The 15,777-nt window shown below is 37.0% G+C and overlaps 2 protein-coding genes across 2 annotated transcripts; one reads left to right on the top strand and one right to left on the bottom strand.

The window, feature by feature from the left end:
* Positions 1 to 3,725: 3,725 nt before the first annotated feature.
* LOC111439622 (pentatricopeptide repeat-containing protein At4g35130, chloroplastic-like) lies at positions 3,726 to 6,732 on the top strand. The gene has a single exon (XM_023077221.1). The coding sequence runs from the start codon at positions 4,127 to 4,129 to the stop codon at positions 5,978 to 5,980; it is 1,854 nt and encodes a 617-aa protein (XP_022932989.1). The 5' UTR covers positions 3,726 to 4,126; the 3' UTR covers positions 5,981 to 6,732.
* Positions 6,733 to 8,960: 2,228 nt separating this feature from the next.
* Positions 8,961 to 11,757, bottom strand: LOC111439623 (regulatory protein NPR5-like). Its single transcript, XM_023077222.1, has 2 exons — positions 11,144 to 11,757; positions 8,961 to 10,015 (listed from the first exon to the last, which is right to left on the bottom strand). Exons 1-2 carry the CDS (start codon positions 11,642 to 11,644, stop codon positions 9,074 to 9,076), a joined length of 1,443 nt encoding a protein of 480 aa, XP_022932990.1. The 5' UTR covers positions 11,645 to 11,757; the 3' UTR covers positions 8,961 to 9,073.
* Between the last annotated feature and the right edge of the window lie 4,020 nt (positions 11,758 to 15,777).

Here is a 15,777-nt window from a genome sequence, read left to right as displayed (position 1 = left end):
CATGCGTTTGCATTCCTAACCCCAACAGTGGGGTGACTTACTGAGTATTTCATAAAATACTCAAGCCACATGCTACCTACATTTTTCTGGTAAAGGCAAGGCGCCAATGTACGGTTGACGGCGAAGTTGAGGCCACCATGGAAGTTGGAGACGGGATATTTTTAGGAGTTTACTTTTATTAGACTATTTTAAGTTATAGCATTGAGTATTGTTTTATTTGGATTTATTTTGAATTCAGTATTGAAGGTTTATTTTTGGAGTTTAGGTTGTGTTTTGGATTCATGAATATTTATGAAAGACTCTTTCAAGGTTATTTATGATGAGCTTCCGCTTAATGAGATAAGTATGCATGGGTGACGTCACTAATTAGGTTAAAGAAAATTAGGGGCGTTACAAATTCCCATGTGTCATTTCTGTTTATTGCTCCAGATCTATGGCTTGCCTTCCTTTCTCACTCTTCAATGCGTCTTTAAATTAATGTGTCTTCAAAGTTTACAGGTTCTGTAGTGGTAAACATGGTCGAGTGAGTTTCATCATCTTCTTTACAAAAAACTTCTCCTATCGCATTGTCTCTCATACAGACTACTTCATCATCTTCTTCACAAAAATTTTCTCCTATTGCATAGTCTCTCATCCAGACTGGTGGTCTCTTATTCCTCGCCTTATTCGAGCTAGGAGAGCTTGCTTCAGCCAAAGAGCCAGAGGAAATATTTTCCTCTACAGTATTTTCATCTGCCGCTTCTATATCATAGAGTCTGTAAGCTTTTGACTCTTCACTAACTCCCAGCAAAACATAACTCAAACTCTTATCATCTAACTTAGTTCTCTGAGCTGCCGCCTCTTTTTGTCTCTGAATCAACTCGAGTTCACGATATAGTTCTTCTTTCTTCCGCTGCAGCTCCAGAGCTAATCGTCGCTTAGCTTTTTCTACCCTTCTCATATTCTCTTCCAGCATTTTATCTAGCTCTTCTCTCTCTTTCCGTGCTTGTTCTTCTTTTTGTCTTGTAGCAGTAAGAGCGGCTTCTTTCTCTTTCTCAAGCTGCACATGAACATCATCATACAACTCCTTGCAACCTTCCTCTATTCGCCTCTGTATTTCTAATTTAGTCTCTTTAGAGTTTAGCCTTTCTTCAACATTCTTCTGAATTAATTCTTCCACCCTACTAGCTACATCTTCTTCTAACTTCTTTTTGTCGTCACAGGTGACCTCCTTCTCTTTTATCTCCTCTGCTTTTGCTACATCCACGCTACATTCTGGACCTCTAAGTCTTCATCTTCTATTTTCAGACATTTGTCAACCAATGGCTTCATCTTTGCATGAACTAAGAACATACGATTTCGCCATCATTTGTGTGTTTATTATCAGGCCCCTTTGTGAGGATAGATTCTGCAGGTTTCTTCTCTGATTAAGATCACCAAGTGCTTCTCCTATAGCTGCCCTATGCTTAGCAAACTGTTGGTGAGATTGGGGACATAGTAGACATTTGTCACGGTTTGTGTGATACCTTCAACTTCGAATCTGACACTACCTCTTCCTTCAACTTCCAATTTTGAGCTATTTCCCAACCTGACAGTATGTTTGAAACTTTCGTAAAGCTCAACGAACCATGTTTTGTCCCCTATCATATGATTTAAGCACCCGGAATTGAGAAACCAAATGCCTTCTTTTTCAACTTTACTTTTCTTTGTGTACGTCATCAATAGCAGTTTTTCCTTCTTGTCACATTCAACATAAATGACAGCTTCTTTTTCTAAGCCCAGACATTCAAATTGGTAATGTCCTTGCTTTCCACATCGAAAACAGTTGATGGCCGACCGGTTCACAAAAGATCTACTCCTTCCCCATCCTCTAGTGTAACCGCTTCCTCTCTGAAATGTCCCTCTGTCTCTTCCTTGTCCATACCTTGGTACATTCTCCACCTGCAAAACCTGCTCTTCACTCCTCTTATCAATCACCTTTTGTCCATGTACAAGCAAAGATGCCTGTAATTCATCAACTATTAATTGGTCAATGTCCTTGGATTCTTCAATTGAGCATACTACGAAGTTGAATTTATCGGTGAGACTTCAAATTATTTTCTCAACAATTTTGACATCCGGCAAATCTTCTCCGCAATTCCTCATGTCATTAACAGTAGACATAACTCTTGAAAAATACTCAGAAACACCTTCTCCTGCTTTCATCTCTAAAGTTTCGAATGTTTTGCGACGTCGTTGTAGCTGGGCTCGCTTCATTCTAGCATTTCCTTGATACTTGAGTTTCATTGAATTCCACAATTGCTTGGAAGTATCCTTTTGAATGAAAGTTTTCAGAATACTCTTATCAATGGATTGAAAGAGATAATTTTTTGCTCTGAGATCTTTGAGCTTGCTTCATTGATTTCTTTTTGTTAGGCTACGCTTAGTGCTTCGTTTCCTTTTGGTTCTTCGAAACCAGATTGAATAGCACTTCAATATTCCTTGGAACGCAAGAGATTTTCCATGACCAAACTCCAATGCTCGTAGCCTTCATCGAATTTAGGAACATATGTTGTAGCAATGCTTCCTGAATCACTTGTCATTTGTTCAGGGTTTTTCCTCTCAAATACTCAATTGGTGTATTTCTTCTTAGGCTCTGATACCACAATGTCAGGAATAGGGAGAGAAAACTAGAAAGATAAGATAAATTCGAAGAAATCTCACATTCTATTAAAGAATGAAATTGGCTATTATATAGCGTTACAGAATCAAATCCAATATACTAAATCTGTATGACTAAATCAAATCTAATTCAAATAACTAAAATCAAATCTAGTCCAAATAACTAAATCAAATCTAATCTTAACAGTTCGACCTAAGGAGCTCCCGCTCGCTCGACAAGGAAAGTGGCCCAGTGGTGTGCGAACTGACTGGTGAGCCCATACTCGCATGTATGGGCTGTGTGTAGAGTATATGGTACACGTCCAAATTACCCGTTAGGATAGTACCGTCAGAAAATAGATTGAAATGATAGGTCCCGTCATTGCATTCACATGTGCTTGCATTTAACCCCAATAGTAGGATCACTTACTAAGTATTTCTTTAAATACTCAAACAATGTGCTACCACATTTTTCAGGTTAAAGCGAGGCATTCCTGCACGGCTGATGACGACATCACAAGTCGAGACCATGACACATGCATAGGATAGTCGTATTTAATTTCGTAGACTTAGGCTAGAATAGGATGTTCTTAATTTAAACGTTTATTTACTTTATTTAACCTTTTGTTGTGTCATTTTTTAAAGGTGTTTTCTAAACAACGTAAGTTCATAGCTGTGTTTTAAGATAAAGGTTATGTTTTATGGAATTTAAATGAAGTCTTCCGCATTCAATGTTATGGTACGTATACAGTAGCAATCTTAAATTAAGTAGAAAATTTCGGGTTGTTACATAGAAGTTTCATGCATTATACAACATTAAGTTCACAACCAGATCGGTAACATAGCACAATCATCCCATGGTATAACTAATAATGTAGCATAATTTATATCATAATATAAACTTGATATATTACAGGTCAAACATCACAAAACATGACTCAGGTAGGAACCACAATACACTTGTCACAAAACATGACTCAGGTACGGGTCACAAGTCACCTGTCATTTATACTTCGTTCAATTCATCCAACCAACCTAATAGTAAAGTCATTTATATGGATGTCCTGAACGGTAGTTACTACAATATTTGGTTAAGGCAAAACGTATGGTCTGCCGTTTTTTATGCTAAGAAATCAGAGATAGGCGTCTCTGTTCTCTGGTTTTGCTCTGTTCTCGTCATTTTTCATCACACACCATTCCCTTCCATTTCCATGTCCTCCCACGCTTTCTCTTCTCCTCCAATTCTCTCAAACTCCCTTCGTTACTCTCTCCCCATTACCTGAAAACCTTTCACTTCTCTCCACAACCCTTTCTTATACAAACCCCTTCTCTTCTCTTACAATCATGCCAGGATCTACGTCTTCTGAAGCAAATCCATGCCTATTTCATTCTCTCATCTGGGTTCGACACGGTTTTCATTGCCTCCAAGCTCATTCGTCTGTACGCCAAGTTCAACGACCTTCCCAGTGCTGTCTCTGTTCTCAACGCCTTCCCGCACACCGAACCCATGCTTTGGAATTCCATCATCAAGTCCCAATTTGACTCAGGTTTGTTCTTATCTGCCATTATGTTGTATAAAAACATGAGGGAGGTGGGAGTTGAGCATGATGGGTTCACGTTTCCGATTCTTAACCATGTCGTTATGTCGATTTGGGTTGATGTAGTCTATGCGGGAATGGTTCATTGTGTTGGAATTCGAATGGGGTTTGGTTCTGATTTGTATTTCTGTAATACCATGATGGAGGTTTATGCGAAATGTGAGTGTTTGGGTCATGCACGCAAAGTGTTTGATGAAATGCCTAATAGAGACTTGGTCTCTTGGACGTCCATGATTTCTGCATATGTTAATGTCGGTGATATTGTTTGTGCTTTGAATCTTTTTGAGGGAATGAGGAGGGTGTTTGAGCCGAATTCGGTGACCATGATGGCAATGCTGCAAGCTTGTTGTGTTACTGAGGATTTGGTTCTGGGAAGGCTGATTCAATGTCTTGTGGTTAAGAATGGTTTATTGTTTGATGTAGGTCTGCAGAATTGGTTCTTACGAATGTATAGTCGACTAGGTGGGGAAGATGAATTTGTACGTTTTTTCTCTGAAATTGATTGCAAGAATGTTGTTTCTTGGGATATTTTGATATCTTTTTACTCCTCCGTGGGGGATATTGTGAAAGCTGTAGATATCTTCAAACAAATCATGGCTGGTGAAGTTCCACTCATCATTGAGACATTAACCATACTTATATCAGCAACAAAGACATCTGATTCCATGTGTCTGATCCTAGGTGAAAATCTACACTCTCTGGCAATTAAAACTGGTCTCTATGATAGCATTCTGCGGACTTCATTGTTGGATATGTATGCCAAGTTTGGGGAGTTGGACAATTCAACTAGGCTATTTAACGAAATTCCTAATAGGAGCATCATTACTTGGGGGGCCATGATGTCTAGTTTTATTCAAAATGGACACTTTGATGAGGCAGTAGAGATCTTCAGCCAAATGCAAGCTGCTGGCTTGAAACCCAGCCTTGGAATTTTGAAACACTTAATTGATGCTTACGCCCATTTGGGTGCTCTGCAGCTGGGAAGAGGCATACATTGTTACCTCATCCGAATCTATGGATTGGAGATATGTAATACCCACTTAGAAACGTCTCTTATGAACATGTATGTAAGATGTGGAAGCATTGCTTCTGCTAGAAAATGTTTTGATTTGATCATAGTTAAAGATGTTGTGGCGTGGACGTCCATGATTGAGGGATATGGCTCTCACGGACAAGGTATCAATGCCCTCAATCTATATCATCATATGATGAGTGAAGAAGTGGCCCCAAATAGTGTCACGTTCTTGAGTCTGCTATCTGCTTGTAGCCACTCTGGCCTTGTAAGTGAGGGCTGTGAAATCTTTTATTCAATGAGGTCAAGGTTCAATATTAAGCCTGATTTAGAGCATTACACTTGTTTTGTTGATCTTTTGAGTAGATCAACAAGAGTAAGAGAGGCCTTTGCGATTATATTGAGAATGACAAATCTCTGTGATGGTAGGATTTGGGGTGCTCTTATGGGTGCCTGCCGGGTGTATGGAGACAATAAAATCGCTATCTATGCTGCACACAGGCTTCTTGAATTAGAACCTGATAATGTAGGCTATTATACTCTGTTGAGCAATACACAGGCTAGTGTCGGGCAGTGGCATGAAGTTGAAAAACTACGTAGTGTTGTGTATGAGAAGGATTTTGTCAAGAAACCAGGTTGGAGCTTCGTTGAGTTAAATGGAACACTTCATGGGTTTGTTTCTGGAGATAGATCACACTGCAAGACCGATCAGATTTATGATTTATTGGTATATCTTAATAGGACAGAATAGGGAAAGGGGCCTGTGTGAGTTCCCACATCGGTTGGGGATGCTAGCGGTGGCTTTGGGCTGTTACAAATGGTATTCGAGCTAGACACTGAGCAATGTGCAAGCAAGGAGGTTGAGCCTTGAAGGGGAGTGCACGAGGCAGTGTGTAGCAAGGATGCTAGGCCCCGAAGGGGGGTGGATTGTGAGATCTCTCATCGGTTGGGGAGGAGAACGAAGCTTTCTTTATAAGAGTGTGAAAACCTCTCCCTAGCAAATGTGTTTTAAAAACCTTAAGAAGAAACTCGAAAGCGAAAGTTCAAAAAAACCAATATCTACTAACGTCCCCTTGAATGCTCCTTTCCCCGATACTGATCTTCCATGTTTCGTGTTCGTGTTCGTGTTCGTGTTCGTTGTTGTATCTAAGCTATGCAAATGTTGAGAGAAATTTGTTAAATGGTAGAAGTGAAAACCATGTTCAAATTTCACAGTAGCTACCTACCTAGGGTATTAATATCATGCAAGCAACTAAATGCTGTATGGTCAAATGGTTAACTGAAATGGTTTGGGGGCACTGAGGTTCTTGGCCTAATGCATAGCTTAGGAAGAAACTGGGTCGAAATGGTTGAGGATTATTGAGAAGAGTAGTCACATATCGTGAGTTTATAAGTAAGGAACATTATCTTCATTGATATAAAGCCTTTTGATGAAACCAGAAGGAAAGTCAAGAGAGTTTATGCTCAAAGTGAACAATATCATATCATACCATTGTGAAGGTCGTGATTCCTAAATCACTGAGCTGACCCCTACATCCTAGTTATTCTTCAATCTCCATCTTCAATCTCTATCTTCAATCTCTATCAATGGCAGGAACACCACACTCACAAAAGTATCCACTTTTGATCTTGTTCTAGCTCTATACCTCGTGTACTAATAGATCATTGTTTATGGACTTCTTTTGATCTTGTTCTAGCTCTATACCTCGTGTACTAATAGATCATTGTTTACGGACTATTAAGAAGTTTTGTGCTTAGGTTGAGTAGATCATTGTTTACGGACTATTAAGAAGTTTTGTGCTTAGGTTGAGTAGGGTGGTGGTAGTTGCATGATTGCACTCCAAGAACACTGCCAAATTTACTCCATTTAATAGATATAAATTGAATTCTATGTTAAATACATCTCTAAAGTTCAATTTCTTGGAGAGGTAATAACAAGTTACTGTAGCAATTAGGACGCAATAATGTCCAGAATCAATTACAACTCTTTAAAAAGACTTAGAAGTGAAGTCCTAATAATTACACATTTTAAGAGTAAATTATTAAAATAATTTAATAGCCAACGTGAATATAACTTAGTTATTTTTTTTCGTTAAATAAGTGAGGTCGGGGACGGAATTATATTCTCTGTCCCCGAACCGGTTAATATAAATATATTTCCAACACATATTAAAAATAAATAAAATATTTATTTAAACTAAAAACTAAATAAATAAATACATTTTGGCTATATTAAAAAAATAAATTAGTTCTAAGACTTTATTAGAATTTTCTTTTACAATTTTTTAATAAAAGTTATTTAAAAAATGAAAACTTTAAAATAAACATAAAAAAAATTTACCGTGAGTAACACAATCCCTACCAATTACCTATCATGAATTCTTTGATAGTTACAAAAATAGATGGAGAAGTGAAGTAGGTGGCGAGGATAAAGACATAAAAAGTTTCTCTATCTCGACCCGTACAAACTTAGTCAGCTCTCGGTTGTAGTCATTTGGATTCTATTGGCATAGCTAAGTTCCATAGTATTATATTGTCCACTTTGAACATAAACTCTCGTGACTTTAGTTTGGACTTCTCAAAAGGTCTCGTATTGAGATAGGACTTTCATCCAACCATATTATCAATAATTTAAATATTTAACTCACAAAATATTATATATTGAAAAACGAAAATGATAAATTTAGAATAAAAAAACCCTACTTAGTAATTCTCAATAGTTATTTTAATTCATATTTACACAATTAATTAAATATCTATAAACTATTTGATAATTATTTCATCCATTGTTCTTTCATTTCTTACTATGGTTTTCACCCTTCTTACAAAAATATTTAATTTTTATCCAATTTTTTAAAAAACTTTTTTTTTTTTAAAAAAATTAATCGTAGCTCACCCACATTCTCATTTGTATACCAAAAAGTTTATCAAATTGATGGGGTTGTTTCAAAGAACCCGATGATCATCCAATTAAATTCATACGATTTTGAGTTGAATTATGAATTTATTTAAGTTAGATTGAATACAAATATAAAAACTGATGGATTGGGTTGATTCATTCATTGGTTGAATCAACACAATCCAAATTTATTATTAATTTTAAAATATAAATTTTTTTTACGATATAATCATATAAACATATATGCTATACATTTGCTTTACCTTTATTTAATTTCATAATTTTTTTTTATTATTTATTCTCCCAACTACTCTTACAATCCTTTTTATTTATTTAGAAAGTAATTTTTCAAAATATAAATAGAAATTGAGATCAAATTTTAATTAAGTATTTATAAAAAATAAAAAAATAATAATAAGTAACGTCATTTTTATTAAGTTTAAATAAATGATTCGAGTCATTCAACTCAATCCAACCCAAAAACTGTATGATTGGGTTTGGAGTTAGTCCATGGACTCAATCCACCAACTCAAATGTGAGATCTGGTCCATTATTTAACGAGTGTTGTTGGGGTTGAAAAATTTGCAATCCAAATAATTGGATTGAGTCTAAAAAATGTCCCAACCCAACTCGAGTCAATCCAGCAACTCAAATGCGAGATCCTTCATCGGTTGAAGAGGAGAACAAAACATTCATTATACAGGTGTGGAAACCTCCCGACAGACCCATTTTAAAAACCTTAAGGAGAAGCCTAAAGAAGACAATATCTACTAGCGGTGGACTTGGACCGTCACATGCATTTCAAACGATAAAAAAAAAAAAAAACGAAATATATACCCTCTCTTTCTCACTATATAGAAATGCATGAGACGGGAGACATATTATAGATAAATATTTTGGTAATTAACAGAAAGAAAGATATATAATAAAAATTTGAGGTAAAGTTTAGTAATCATGGGAATGGTGGAACATTGTCGGGTCAGTTCCTCCATGTCTATGATCATCTCCTCCTTCACCTCCCATTTGAGCTGAACCATGGTTAGCTCCAAGGTTAAGATAAACCAACCTCGTGTCAAGGTTCAAATTGCTTCCATTGCTGCTGCTGCTATGATCTTCACTCATTTGTGGAAACATTGGAGCTGTGGATGATGCGTTATTTGCATTATTCCCTTGTTCTCTTGATATCACCAGCGCTGCTGATTGAACCAGCTCCAAACAAAGCCTCAGCTTGTTTGGTTCTATGTGTGTCATCCCTGGCACTGCCCCTTTGAACAGGAAATCTGAAGTTAGGGTTCTTAGTATGTCCAGCGGTGTCACCCCGTCAACTGTTCGGATGGTTGGATCCGCATGGTGGTCGAGGAGCACCGCCACCATCTCCGCCGACACCATCTCCGATGCAATGTGCAATGGGGTTTTCCCAGCTGGCCCGGCCGGGTAGTTGACGTCGGCAGCTCCGAGCTCGAGTAAAGCTTTAACGACTTCTCGGGTGCAATTCTCGACGGCATAATGTAATGCCAATGCCTCGTCGAGATTTAGGGCTTCTCCCATGACCATTAGCTTGACGAGTTCGACGTTGGAGGAGTCTAATGCTCTTCGCATTCGACGAATCTTTTGCTCCTCCATGTCGGCTGCCGCGCTGAGATGGAGGTGGTGGTGAGGCATCAATGATGATCGACGAGCGAGGGAGGATTTGAGTCGAAGCTCCTCGATTTTGGCAACGACGTCGAGGGGGATGTGTTTTGCTAGAACTTCTGTTGGAAGGCCTGATTTTGCCACCAAATGGGAACAAGTAGTCCATAGCAGGTGCATGTCTTGCTTTCTTGATGCAATTAGAACTTTCATTACATCTTCAATTGAAGCTTTCTCTACCATGCTCACCAGTTGCTTCTGAATGTCCCATAATACAACAAAACAAGAAACAATCTTAGTTTAAACCTTAAATCCCCATTTTCAAACCTACTAAACCCAAAAGTTCTTTCATTCAATAAATTAGTATTATTTTTCTGAATCTTAATTAGCCTTTTCTTAGAAAAGGCGTTTTAAAAACCTTGAAGAGAAATCTGAAAGAGAAAGTTCAAAAAGAACAACGTTACAAATAGTATTAGAGCCAAGCACCGGACGATGTGCCAGCGAAGAGGTTGAGCCCCGAACATCAATTGGAGAAAAGAACGAGTGCAAGTGAGGACACTGCCCTAAAGGGAGGTGGATTATGAGATCCCACATCGGTTGGAGAGGAGGAGAACGAAACACCCTTTGTAAGGATTTGAAAACCTCTCTCTAGAGACGCGTTTTGAAAACCTCGAGGAGAAGCTCGAAAGCTCAAAGAGAAAAGTGTTACAAATAGTATCAGAGCCAGACACCGGGCTATGTGCCAGTAAGAAGGCTAAACCTCGAAAGGGGTGCATTTGGTGGGGGTAACACATCGATTGGAGAAAAGAACGAATGCGAGTGAGGATACTGGCTCCGGAGGGAGGTGGATTGTGAGATCCCACATCGGCTGGGGAGGAGAACGAAACACCCTTTGTAAGGGTTTGAAAATCTTTCTTTAGAGACGCGTTTTAAAAACCTCGAGGAGAACCCTGAAACCTCAAAGAGAACAACATTACAACCACTATCAGACCCAGACACCGGGTTATGTGCCAGTGAGAAGGTTGAACCCTGAAAGGGGTGTATTTGATGGGGTTCCACGTCGATTAGAGAAAGGAACGAGTACCAGTGAGGATGCTCGCCCCGAAAAGAGGTGGATTGTGAGATCCTACATCGATTGGGAAGGAGAACGAAACATCTTTTATAAGGGTGTGGAAACGTCTTCCTAGTAGACGTGTTCATGCAAGATTGTTTGGAAGAAGATAATTTGCGAGTGAATTTGTGGAATAATTACGAAAACAATCTAAATCCCAACAGCTTAATCAGTCCAAATCCCAAGAACTCACCAAACCCACCAGATCCAAGAGACACTAAACATTCCTCAACATCTTAAAGAGAGAGAAAAAAAGTGTAAAACAAATGGAAAACCTGAGTGAGTAATGCGAGCTGTTCAACCCCAAAAGATCTAGCGGCGGAGAGAGTATCAAGAGCAAGATCAACGGCGGAGGAGCAATGCGTATGCCAACACCCTCTCTCGCCGCAATTCGGGCGTGGCTCATGCTTCTGCGGCAAAATCGAAACTTGACCGCTGTACAAAAACTGTAGGAGTAGTAGAAACACCTCATATCCCACGCTATTCACCGGGATCACTCCCTGCGGCGGAGGACCACCACCACCGCCACCGCCACCGACCCGTGAGTTGGATCCAACAATAGGAGAGGCGGAGCGAGAATCAAAAACAGCCCCAGAAGAAGAATCAGAGCCACAAAAGAACTTGCGAAAGAAGAGGCTGCGAGCGGCGAGGATGCAGCGGTGGGCATGGACGAGACGGCCCTCGACGCTAAAGGTGACGTCGCTGAAGGCTTGGCCATTGATGAGAAGGTTAAGGTAATCAAGAGAGAGGGATCTTAGGGAGTCTTCAAAGGACATAGCTCAAAGAAGAGAAGAAGAAGAGGAAGAAGAAGAAGAGGGATTTGTAGATGTGTAGTTTTTTGAGGTCTAGGGTTTAGGACTTTGAATTATTTTGTTTGCAAAAAAGAGGAGAGAGAGAGAAAGATGGTTATGGTTATGAACATGGGTGGCTCTTCTGAGAGGTCGAGGTACTTAAAACAAAAACAGTTGTTGCTTAGATTAATGTGGGGATTCCAAGATGGGACTGCAAAGTACTTTTCTAATTACAACCTTATCTAATATCAATATCTTAAAAAAAACATTAAAAAATACGTTAGTTATTGCTGGCCGATATTGTGTTATTTGAGGTTTCTCTTTCATGTTCTCTTCAAGATTTTCAAAACGTGTATGCTAGGGAGAGGTTTTCACACCCTTCTCCTCTCAAATTGACGTGGGATCTTGCAAAATTCGTTGGGGAGGAAAACGAAACGCCATTTGTAAGGGTGTTGAAACCTTTCCCTAGCGTCGAGAGTAAGCTCGAAAGGGAAAACCTGAAGAAGACAATATCTGCTAGTATTTATAATTTGACCTTCTAACGAAACATAATGCAACACCCGAGAAAAGGAGAGGAGGACATCTGAATGAGAATGATCTTGAAGATAGAACGATTAAGAAAGAATTACAATAAGGTGTACCTTTATCTTCGATGGCTCAATTGTAAAAACGTCAAAGTTAAGTATGGCTTGCAGAGAATGTTGAAGGCGTTGAGTCTGGACCCAGATTCGACGTTACGTGTATATTCGTGCTTCTCTCGAAAAAATATCTTGTTTGTTTTTTGAGGATTTAAATGGGGTTGTTGGGAATGGATAGCAATCCTAGGTTCAATGTGAAAAAACAGTGTCCTAGATGTATGTATGTATTTATGAGTATGTGTATGGAATCTAATTTGGCAGACGCTCGTGCTTTACCTACGTATGTGTTTGTTTTTATCTTTGTATTTATATTATGTACGGTAAAAATGTATATCCCACGTATTTTCTGGCATTTACTTTTATATATATATATATACATGTGTGTGAATTCAGCTAAATAATTTTTATTAATATTTTTTAATGGTAAAAATGAATTTTTAAAAAAAAATTAAATGGTATTTTGAATTTTTTTTAAAAAGTTTAAAGTATTTTTCATCTAATTTTATTTTTTTTATAAAAGTTTTAAAATAAAATAAAATAATTTGGTCAAACAGAAGACTTTTTTTTTTTTAAAAAAAAAACTTTGTTTACATAGGACAAAATGATTTTTTTACTTTATTTTTAAACATTTATTTAAATTTTAAAAATATTTTAAAATAAAATAATACTAAAAGGAATAAATTCGAATTAAATTTCGGATTTAGTCTCCGTTTTTAATTCATAAAATTATTAAACATAAATATATCAATAGATGCATCCAATTATATCAACCAAGTTCAACCGGATTTAGGAACAAGATCGATAATAAAAATGGATCAATTTGAGCATAACTCAACCGTTTAATATATAGAAGTTCAGATTCCTTTAACTCTACTTATCGTAAAGTAAAATAGAGTTATCGATATACACAGTGTCGGGTTAAAGAGTATGAATGGACCAAATTACCCATCAACTCAAAATCTAAAAAGGAAGGGAAAGAAGAAGGATGGTTTGTTCCTTTATCACCAAAAGGGTATCTTTTAAAGTAGTTGGATTATGCAATAAAGTTAAAACACAAGCCCCATTAAAGAAATACCAAAAAGATAATAATAAAAAGAAAATTACTGCTCAATTCAAAAGTAAATTTTGTAAGTTTTACAACAGTAATTCATCTTGAACTCCACGTTCAAATAGTGTCCCATCTATTTTTAACTTTCAAATTTCAAAATTTTCAACCCAAATCTTTTAAATGGTAATTCATGTCACCCTTTAGATATGGGTTCATTCATATATCTCTTATTTACTCGATAATTATATTTAATTTAAATTTTAAAGAAATTATATATGGAACTAAAGAGAAAATGAGTATATTCGAAAGTTTTCTTGACTAAAATGTGTATGATAAACAAATGATTTAACACTATTTGTCCATGAATAGTCGGGAAAGATATGTCCCACTATGAATTATGAAAGCATATGATTGCATTTTTCCCTTCCACTCGGCACCGTCGGATCACTAAGGCCGACTTTCGTCCCTACTCGACGGGTGGGTCTTGTAGTCAAGCTCCTTTCTGCCTTTGCACTCAAGGGTCAATCTCCGTTTGGTCTGAGGAAACCTTTGCACGCTTTTGTTACCTTTTGGGAGGCCTGCGCCCCCATAGAAACTGTCTACTTGAGACTCTCCCTTGGCTCGTAGGTCCTGACACAAGGTTAGAATTCTAGTTCATCCAAAGTGGTATCAACTCCAACAATGAGACTACTTAGTGAGTATTTTTAAATACTCAAATCCCGTTTACTATATACGAATAACAACGTCAGTCATAGAGACCATGGAAACAATGAATTTCAGCAACTAAGTTGTAGTCCCTAAGTTAGGATAGAATCTTTGATAGGAGAGGCGATTTCCCTATTTTCAATCACACTATTTCCGAAATGAATTTTGTGAACGTTTAAAGTAAATTCGCACGTAATAGCACTCTTATTTATATTTTTAATTGAAAAGGTAAGGTGGTTAGGAAGAAGTGATATTACATGTTCATAGAATGAGGGTTGTCTCCTTCTAACAACTTACATGGACCAATGCATAAGGGGAAGAAAAGCACAAAGCCTAAAATATGGGAAAGTGTCAAGCATGTGTGAAGAACAACATAAAATAAATGGGACCTCAAGTTTAATAAAAACAAAAATACTACCGTAAACATTAGGAGTATTTGCGGGTTGAGTTGAGTCAGATCGGGTTGGGACAGTTTTTAAACCCAACCCATTTGTTCGGTTTGTAAATTTTTTTAATAAAAATAATTCTTACTGAATAACGAATCCAACCCAACCTAACCCAACAATAATTTTTCTCGGTTGAGTTGGTTTAAGTTGATCGAGTTATTTATTCAAAATAAAATATTAGTTCATTGAATATCTATTTATTTATTTTGAAAAATTATATTTTAAATAGTTAAAAAAAAAAAAATTTAATGGGTGGGAGAATAAATAATAAAAATAAAATAAATATATGTATATATAATTGTACAGTAAACAAAGTATTTTAAAATTTAATAATAAATTGAGATTCAACCCGGTTTAATTTTAGGGGAACCCATAAACAACTCAATCGATATAATCTTCTTTCGTCACATGCATTCATGTATAAGTGTTTATAAATTTTGATTTTGACAACTTAGAAATAAAGTTGATGTAAAGTTTATCATCTAAATTCATCACTTTTCTCGGTGCGACCATTGATTTAATATGACATAATTAAAGAGTTAAATCACTGTTTCATATATTTTTTACATAAAAGAATTATACAAAAAATGTTTTTTTAAAAAAATTATAAATTTTTTTTTTTTTTTTATTTCTTTATATTTTTTACTCATAATAATAATATTGGAGGTGGAGGTTAAAAGGGAGAGAGCATGTAAAAACCAGTGGATAAGGATGACATCTCATGGAAGGCAATGTTAGAGTAGAAAAGTGTGGAGATAATGATAGAGTGCAATGACTGTGCTCACATGTGGGTGACAGACCAGTAACAACGCAGAGCTGTGACCCAAATTTTGGATATATGGGCTTCCTACAAACATTGGCAACCACAATTTGGGATGCAAAAAAGGATAACAAAATCTCATTTTTGAATCTTCTGTGGATTTATTTCAGCCGCCGGAGAATTGGATATCAGCCAAGCCACCGTATGATGGCGGTGACGGTGACTGCGGGCGACCATCGTGGCTGGAGAGATGGCTTTTTCGATGGGGTACGTGGGATAAAGTATATTATTTACATTTGTTAGTCAAAAGTGGTTCATCTCGTTGAGATATGATATATTTATTGATGATCGTTGGAAAGAGTTTTAACTTGGCTAAGGAGATGATCGTGAGTTTACTTGTTTTTATTGGTATGAGGTTTTTTGAAAAAACAAAAAATAAAATTACGAGAGTTTATACTCAAACTAGACAATATCATACATTGTAGAGGGTCGTGATTTTTATCAGAAATTAGCTCCACTAT

This window comes from Cucurbita moschata, unplaced genomic scaffold, assembly GCF_002738365.1.
Source record: "Cucurbita moschata cultivar Rifu unplaced genomic scaffold, Cmos_1.0 Cmo_Scf00098, whole genome shotgun sequence".
NCBI classification, from domain to species: Eukaryota; Viridiplantae; Streptophyta; class Magnoliopsida; order Cucurbitales; family Cucurbitaceae; genus Cucurbita; species Cucurbita moschata.
The sequence above is the reverse complement of the archived record's forward strand: the minus strand, read 5'-3'. Positions and strand labels throughout refer to the sequence as shown.

Coding starts and splice junctions, on each gene's coding strand:
- LOC111439622 (XM_023077221.1), top strand. CDS start 4,127: ATGCTTTGGAATTCCATCATCAAGTCCCAATTTGACTCAGGTTTGTTC.
- LOC111439623 (XM_023077222.1), bottom strand. CDS start 11,644: ATGTCCTTTGAAGACTCCCTAAGATCCCTCTCTCTTGATTACCTTAAC. Junction 10,016..11,143: donor AGCTCGCATTACTCACTCAG/GTTTTCCATTTG, acceptor TGGGACATTCAG/AAGCAACTGGTGAGCATGGT.